An 8,143-nucleotide genomic window follows, 5' to 3' on the forward strand; every position below is an offset into this window, starting at 1 on the left:
ACTAAAAAGAAGAAAGAAGAGGAGGAGAGGTGGGGAAGGAGGAGGACAAGGGGAAGAAGAGAAAGAATCGGAGGGGCAGGGGGTGGGGAGGGGGAGGAAGAGGCAGTTATAATAACTGCATCTTAGAGTTGTTCTGAGAATTAAATGAATTAATATATTTAAAGTGCTTAGAACACTGTTGACATCCGGTTGGCACTTGAATGCTGGCTATTCTAGCTGTGTATGGTTTCCAGCTTGGCCAGTCCGGGATGGGCAAAGAAAGGGAAGCTGCCTTCCCATGAAAGAACATTCCATCCACACACCCACCCCCTTAGCTGAGACTCAGAGACAGATGAAGGTGTATGTCCTTGAGCAAGTCCTTACTCTGCTCTGAGCCTCAGTTTCTTCATCCATACAATTCAATAGGACCACTGTCTTTTTCCTCTCTGTCTAGAGCTGTGGTGCTCAATACAGTAGCCATGAACCACATGAGGCTATTTAAATTTATATTAATTAAAATTAAGCAAACTGGCTATTTCAATTTATCAGTCACATTAACCACATTTCAGATACTCAGTGGCCATGGGAGATTAGTGGCTCCCAAAGTGGATGGCACATGTACAAAATATTTCTATCATCGCAGAACGTTCTGTTAAACAGCACTGACCTCAAAGTCTGTAAAAACCTGGCTCCCAAATAGCCCAGCTTCTCTGCAGTCCCTTGTCCTCTCCTGTCCCAGAAAGAGAGAGCCTGGAGGTGCCTGGGCTTCCCACAGCCTGAACCCACATACAGTCCATGCTCCTGGCCTTGTGAAGTACAGATGGCACATCTACAAATGGAGACCATTATATCTTAGATAATAGCAGCTTCTCTTTACTAAGCTTCAATTTTGTGTCTGTGGTAGGCCCTCGATCGTACATCATCTCATTTGATCCTACAATCACTCTGTGTTAGATATTGTCATTCCACTTTAGAAAAGAGAAAACGGAGGCTCAAAGAGGTGAAGTGACTTGCCCAAGGCCGCACACCTATATATGGCAGAGCCAGAATTTGAATAAACGTTTCATTTGACCTCACACCTTTTGCTCCTGCTGCTTTGCTGAATAACATCTTCAGCACCTTCAAGTAACCGTCTTTGTTACTCATTCACTGTGGGTCATGCTAAGAAGTCTTCAGCCTCTATAACCCAAGAGAAGAGCCTGGACTTCTGAGCCCAGGCCAACGCCGCATTTGTTCTTGCCAGATCCCCAGACCTACAGGGAAATGCCAGCCAGAGGAAAGAGGCTCGGGGCAGAAGCCTGACACTCAGGTACCTCAGTGGGATCCATTACCTTAAGGAGAAGGATATGACATTGGGAGAGGGTCCTTTCCCAGAGGAGGCATAGCAGGAGCAGGGAAGATAAAGGGAAAAGCAGATGTGGGGCAGGCAGAGAACATGAATAGCCCCTCCTGGCCTGAACGAGGGGCATCTGGCATAACAACAATAATAGCTATAATTTAATGGGCCCTTGCTATGTGTTGGGCACTGTGGTATTTTCTATCCATTACCTCACTGTAATTCTTTTGAAAACCCTGAAAAGTATGTTATCATTCTCACTTGACAAAGGAGGAAACTGAGTTTCAGATAGGTTAAGTGCCTTGTCCAAGATCACCCAGCTACTGAGAAGCAGGGCCAGGATTAGACTCCAGGTCTGTCAACCTCTTGGCTTCCCCAGCTCCCACACCTGGCAATGGGGCTAGGACCTAGAGGAGCTATAGTGTAGCTTCTTGCCCTGAGCCCCTCTGTTCCCCAGGCTGCAGAATTGTCAGCTCACCGTCCAAGATGTGGAGATGCTCATAGCCCAGCTCCAGGAAGGCCCCCACCTGGACGAAGTAGAGTGAGTATCACAGGAAGCAGTGGAGCAGGAGACAGAAGGGTGTGGGCAGGAGACAGGAGGGGAAGGCAGGACAGTGTAGGAAGGGCTCAGCTTTGGGCGGATGGTGTCGAGAAGGGCAGACGGCCTCATGGAGAATTTGGGGGAATCAGATTACCATAGCAGCTGCCACCGTTTAGCATTTGCCCCCGTACCGGGTACATTTACATATATCCTCTCATTTAATTCTTACACCTCTGTGATGTAAGTACGGTTACTATTTATATTTCATAGAAGAGGAAATTAAGTCTCAGAAAGGTAAGTCTGCTCAAGGTCACACACCTAGGAAGAATCAAGGCCTGGGTTCGAGTTCAGACAGTTCAGAGGGTTTGATATCCAATAATCGCAGAAGCACCTAAGACAGTGCCAGGCATACGGTATGCAGTCTTTCAACGTTCGTTACCATTAAGGTCCACGTATTACAGTGATGCATTGACTAAAGTTAGTGAGGGGCCGTGTGAGTGCTGAGGGCTGAGGGGAGACCCCACCCTAGCAGCACAGCACATTGGGCCGCTCTGTCTCAGCCTCTCCGGGAACCAGCTGGAAGATGAAGGCTGTCAACGGATGGCAGAGGCTGCACCCCAGCTGCACATCGCTGGGAAGCTGGAGTGAGTTCTGCCCACCCCACTAGTGGGAAACGGTTTGGGGCGGGGAGTGTTGAGATTGGAGAACAGTGGTTTGGAGCCTTGGCTTTATACTTCAATCCTGGCTGTCATTTACTAGCTTTGTGACCCTGGGAAAGTATTTTAACGTGGCCGAGTCTCAGTTTTCCCATTTGTTAAATGCGATTAAAATGGTGGTTATTTTACATACCAGGAAACTGAGGCTCAGAGAGGTGAAAACAGTGAGTTGGTCCTTATTGCTCCAGCTGGAGAACTTTATTCTCTGAGTGGGGTGAGGAGGTCCTGCATCTCTTGGCTCATCCATCCACATAAGCCGTAAGGATCCAGGACATCCCAAAAGGGATAGCTAGCAAGCCGCTGAGCCAGGAGGGCCTTAGAGCTGTTTGGGATGGGAAACTTCAGCAGCCTGCTGATGGCTGCCTCCTTCCTCCTCTCTACAGCCTCAGCGACAATGGGCTCTCGGTGGCCGGGGTGTACCGTGTGCTGAGTGCAGTGAGCACGTGCCAGACCCTGGCAGACCTGCACATCAGGTAAGAGCTCCCAGTAGATCACTGTCACCCACTCCCACCTCCTGCCTAGGGCTCCTGGGCTCTCCCATCATTCTCTTATAAGTCCTCAGACTTCTCTCTGGCCCCAGGCCTTAGGTTGGGACCTGTAGAATATTCTGCTGGTGCCCCGCCCAGGTGCCCTAAAGAGCTGGTGTGCCTATTTCCAGCTGCTACGGGTATTGGCCACTCACAGCTTACACCTCTGGATAACTGCCTTGGACTGTTACAGCTTTCCCTAGCTCCCCAGCTAGGAGTGACAGAGACAGAGACAGAACTCTTCAGCCCCCTTGCCTCACATGGGACAAACTTTTGGTGCCATTCACACTCCAGAGCTCCCTGTGGGATTAGGCTGTGAACCTGTCTCATTCTGTTTCCCTCAGTTCCTTAATGGTTTCTCCTGAGAGCAGGCCCCCCAGTATGCCACATGTACTGGTGACCAAGTGACACGTGACCTCCCCCCCACCTCATTCATAGGCTGCGGCTCTGCTGCTAGGCAACCTAACCTAAGACAGGGGGGCCCAACCTTATTTCTATAAGTCCCAGTGTTAAGTCTAGGGACCGAAAGTCAGATGCTAATTAATGTCAACACGGTGACCACCCAGAGGGACTGTCAACTGAGGATGGTGGTCTCTGCTTTAAACACCACTCAAAGGAGGAGACAGAGACCCGATTCACCCTAAAGGTGCATTAGGGGACCTTAATTCACATAACGATTCAATAAAGGATCCCTACAGCGTTCCAAATGACACTCCATTCAGTTCTAAATTTATACCAAAGAAATCAAACACATTTAGCTGCGGAAATGTTCACCTCAGTATTGGTTATAATAGGAAAAAATGGAAATAACTTAAACGTTTAACGATAGGATATTAGTTAAATAAACTAGGTTGCCTCCAGAGAGAAGAAATTGTTGGAACCAGATGTGGCTGCAGCCTTAATGTGGAGGGATGACTGTGGTGTATGAAGTAAAAAAAAAATTTTAATTCATCATTTTTATAGTAAAGCTTTTCAAACATACTCAGATAGGGAGAATGGTATAATGAACAACCAGTTCTCACCAAAAATTATCAACATTTTGTCGCCTTTGTTTCATCTGTCTTTTGAAAACCTAATTTTTAAAAAAGAATTTGAAAAAAAAAACAAAAATAAAAAAATAAAAAAGAATTTGTAATTTCAATCCCATTTTTAAGGAAAAAGAAAGATAAAGAACATTCACTGCATTAAAAAAACAAAAGACTTGAAGAAACCAGTCCAAAATGTTATCAGTGAGGTTGATATATGGGAGAGATTACGGGTGATTTTTCTTTATTTTCTTTTTACTGGATTTTCCAAGTTCTCCACAGGGGTGAAGTATGACTTTTGTAATGAGAAATATATCTAGAACCTCCAGTTTGCAAAGGCGAGGTTAGGGATGCTCCTGTTGTACGTTACAGCCTCATGTGGACTCTCAGTGTCTGTCCTGACCTGGCAGTGACCTCACCCCGCTGGAGTGAGTACCTTTAGCTGAGGGTGCCAACAGCAGGCAGAGGGAGGGGGGATTTTAGCCTGAGGCCCAAACAAGAGAGAGGGCAGACTATTCTTTCAAGATCTTGCCAGAAAGTGGGGGCTGATAAGTTTGTGACATCTCAGTGGAAGAAAGACTCAAGGCCCCCCCAGAAGCTCAGCAGAAGTCAGGGGAGAGTCAGAGTAAGTGGCTGCAGCTAGAGGCAGAGGGATGGCGTCTTAGCGGTCCCTCCAGGCCAGGCTGAAAAAGGACTTGGAGCAGTAGGAACCCCATAAGCCTCTTGTCTCCTCTCTTTTCTCCACAGCCTCTTGCATAAAACTGTGGTCCTCACGTTTGTCCCAAAGATGGAGGAACAGGAGGGAACCCAGGGGAGGTAAGACCCCAACACCATCCCAGCCCTACTCTCAGCCAGAGCCATCTCCTCCCTGACCTCCACAGCTGGACAGTGCCACTCAACTGCTGGGGGACCTCGACAAATCCACGAAGACTCAGGATGCAGCCCCGAAGGGGAGCTGTCTTCCCATTTCCAAGTGGTGTCTGAAGAGAGCCCATGATGCAGCGTGGAGGCTGTGTGCTGGGGCGGTTTGGGGTAGCCAGAGAGACCAAGACCCTTCGGCCTAAACCCAGAAGATCACCTGGACTGTAGCTCTGATTACAGTTAGAATTTCTGGCCCAATGGCCTAGAGGTGTTTGCCTCCTCTAGGTTGCCTTCCTGGATTACCCCCGCCCAGCACATGGGCAGAGACTCAGCTCTTTCTGCCTCAGTATCAACCTGCAATGTCCTCTGTAGGGTCCGAGCTTTTGAAGACTTACTTAGAGATGAGATAGACATCTCTGAAGGCAATGATGATGATGATAATGATATTAATGATACTAACGGTCAAGGTTAATTGAGCACTTACTATGATATGTACCAAGCACTAAACTAAGGCAATTCATATATATTCTCCCAGTAAGAAGCTAAGGGGTTTGTCCCAGGTCACACGGCCAGGATGCGAAGAAGCCCATCGGAACCCAGATCACACTGTCTCCAGGCCTCGCATAGACATTGAATGGGGGGAAGTGAGGCTGAGGATGGACTCTGAAGACAGTGGGTGAGGCAATGCTCAGCCTGGCCTTGGTGTGTGTCCCTCCAGGGTTCCAGTTCTTGACAGCCTTGTGCCCCAGATGCCCTCTGAGCTGCCCCTGCATTCTTCAAGGATCAGGTACAGTGATGACCTGCAGGTCCCAGGTGTGGCTCCAGCCTCCTCCCTCCCTCTGCACGACACCTGTCCCCAGGCTCCCAGCCCCGGGTGCTCCCTGGATGGCATGACCTACTACGTCCAGGAGTTGTGGCCTGACTTCCCTGCCTTTCACCTCTCCCGTCCAGCCCACCACAGGTGGGGCTTACAAGGCAGCTCCCTCCATCACCAACCCTGCCAGGGACCACCTTCCTTTTAGCTACTCTGACTTCCAGCAGCTGAGGGATTGTGGGAACTCTGGATGGAGAGGATGGGCAGTTTGCAGCCCCTTTTGTCCTATTCCTAGGACCTGGGCCTGGGGGTTCAGGTCAGCACCCCAGGGCTTCCATCAATACTCATCTGGCCCTCTCTCATTCTCTGTCCGTCTGAATCTCCCTCCTTGTCTATCTCTCATTGCTTGTCTCTCTCTCTTATTTTCCGATTTTCTTCCTCTCATATTTTCTGTAGCCCTTTTTGTCTGTCTGTCTGTCTCTGGCACTGTGGGGGCGGGGGGGCCGGTATCTGCATCTGTTCTCTCTCTCTCTCATCTCTGTGTCTGTCCATCTTGGTCTCTTTCTCTCTGGCCCTTCTCTGTGTGTGATGTCTTATCTGTGTGTTGTGTTTTGGTCCTTCTTTGTCTGTCTGGTTGCCAGATGTGCCCCAGTCCCTCTCCTGCAAGCTTTGTTCTCTGCTTGTGCGTCTAGGGGTGGTGGGCAGCTCTGTCCTCTGTTCGGTGGGGCGGGGCTGCAAGGCTGTGGTTCTGTCCTCTGCAGGCTGACATACTGTGGTTTGCAAGCCCAGCACCTAGAGCAGCTCTGCACAGCGCTGAGAGGAAGCTGCAGCCTCAGTCACCTCGAGTGAGTGGCTGCTATTTGAAGGTGGGTGGGTGGGGCTGATTGCTTAGTGGGTGTTAAGCACGTTAGGTTTTGTTTAGCTTAAGATTTAGATCAGCAGTTCTTTCCTGCTGCAAAAAGGAACCCCTTAGAGAATTCGGTGAAAGTTGTTTTTCTTCCCGCTAAAATATAGATCCGCCACAATTGACAGTCTCCAAAGCCCATCTCTGATCCCTGAGATGAGGGTCACAAACCCCAGGATAAGAACCCTGGGGGAGACCCCAGCTGACCCAGTAGACCTGCTGAGGTCTGGCCTGCCCCAGTTTCAGGAAAAGCTGAACGGCTGAGTGAGAAGGGTGAAAAGACAAAGCTCCTGCCCATCCCTGCCCCCACCCTCCAATAATCTGTTCTCGCCCTGCCCCTCCCAGCTTATCAGGCAATGCTCTAGGGGATGAAGGTGCCACCCAGTTGGCTCAGCAGCTCCCAGGGTTGGGCACTCTACAGTCCTTGAAGTAAGTAGCTGGCTGAGCAAAGCCTCTGACACTTGTTCTTATCAAAATGAGGTGATTTTGGGGGAGGGTGCAGGGGGGGGGGCGGGCCTGGTGTTCTGTGTCCCATCTCAGTCCCTCCTGGGGTTCTCGGAAAGATTAAATCAGAAAATGCATGTCAGTTGCCTGGCCCAGTCCCCGAAAGGTGTGATTCTCATTAAAATAGATACTTGGCCTCTGTGACTCAATAAACCAGCTTCTGATTTACGGTTTCACTTCTTCAACCAGTCTCGGGGAGGCCCAGCTCACCTGAGGCAAGGCAGGCATGGTGGGAAGTATTACTCGATTAAAGAAATGGCTGGCAGCCATTCTGGCCCTGGACTAGGCAAGGAGGGTTTGCACCCCGCAGGACACCCAAGCAGGGTGCCCAGGGCATCTGGAGGACCCTGAGCACCTGGCAGAGAAGGGAGATGCTCCTTGTGAGGAGGAGGCCCTGGGAGGAGGCCCGGAACCCCCAGACTTTGCCTGCAGTAGACCAGAGTTCCTAGGCCCTAAAAGGGTCCTATGTTTTGGCTTCCACATATCCCTCCCCAAGATCTGCTAGTCCAGAGTAACAAGAACCCTGGTGAGAGGCCACATGTCCTAGTTTCCTGGTGTGACCTTGGGCAAGTTGCATCTCCTCTCTGGCTCCCAGCGAGTTAACACGTGAGCTATAGAGGGGGTGCGTTTTGTCTACAACCTTAGCATGAGGGCTGTGACCCGAGGCCCTTCGTGTGCAGCCTCACTGGGATGCTGGGGAGGAGAGGCGGTTACCCCAGTTGCTGCTCAGGGCCTGCACCTGGGCGGGGAGGAGGCCCCACCACTGCAGGCAAATTATATGCAAATTGGAGTTTTCTGGGCAAATCCCCATGTGACCTTCTCGATACTGCTGACAGCTGGTGTGACCCAGGGCCCCCAAAAGCCTGCACTCAACTTATCAGGATCCCCATCCTTAGGAGTATGACATTAAAAGCAAATAAAAGCCACCACGACGGT

General features: G+C 50.1%; 1 protein-coding gene across 4 annotated transcripts in view; it reads left to right on the forward strand.

The window, feature by feature from the left end:
* Positions 1 to 8,143, forward strand: part of NLRC5 (NLR family CARD domain containing 5) — a 75,909-nt gene that overhangs the window by 36,568 nt on the left and 31,198 nt on the right. For all 4 annotated transcript variants that reach the window (XM_006908777.3, XM_015586955.2, XM_025044612.1 and 1 more), the window contains 8 exons: positions 1,223 to 1,288; positions 1,773 to 1,856; positions 2,417 to 2,500; positions 2,956 to 3,045; positions 4,872 to 4,940; positions 5,704 to 5,772; positions 6,561 to 6,644; positions 7,049 to 7,132. In XM_006908777.3, the coding sequence (XP_006908839.1) occupies positions 1,223 to 1,288; positions 1,773 to 1,856; positions 2,417 to 2,500; positions 2,956 to 3,045; positions 4,872 to 4,940; positions 5,704 to 5,772; positions 6,561 to 6,644; positions 7,049 to 7,132 (630 nt within the window). The remainder of the gene's footprint in view (positions 1 to 1,222; positions 1,289 to 1,772; positions 1,857 to 2,416; positions 2,501 to 2,955; positions 3,046 to 4,871; positions 4,941 to 5,703; positions 5,773 to 6,560; positions 6,645 to 7,048; positions 7,133 to 8,143) is intronic.

Source organism: Pteropus alecto, unplaced genomic scaffold (genome assembly GCF_000325575.1).
Source record: "Pteropus alecto unplaced genomic scaffold, ASM32557v1 scaffold123, whole genome shotgun sequence".
Lineage (NCBI taxonomy): Eukaryota > Metazoa > Chordata > Mammalia > Chiroptera > Pteropodidae > Pteropus > Pteropus alecto.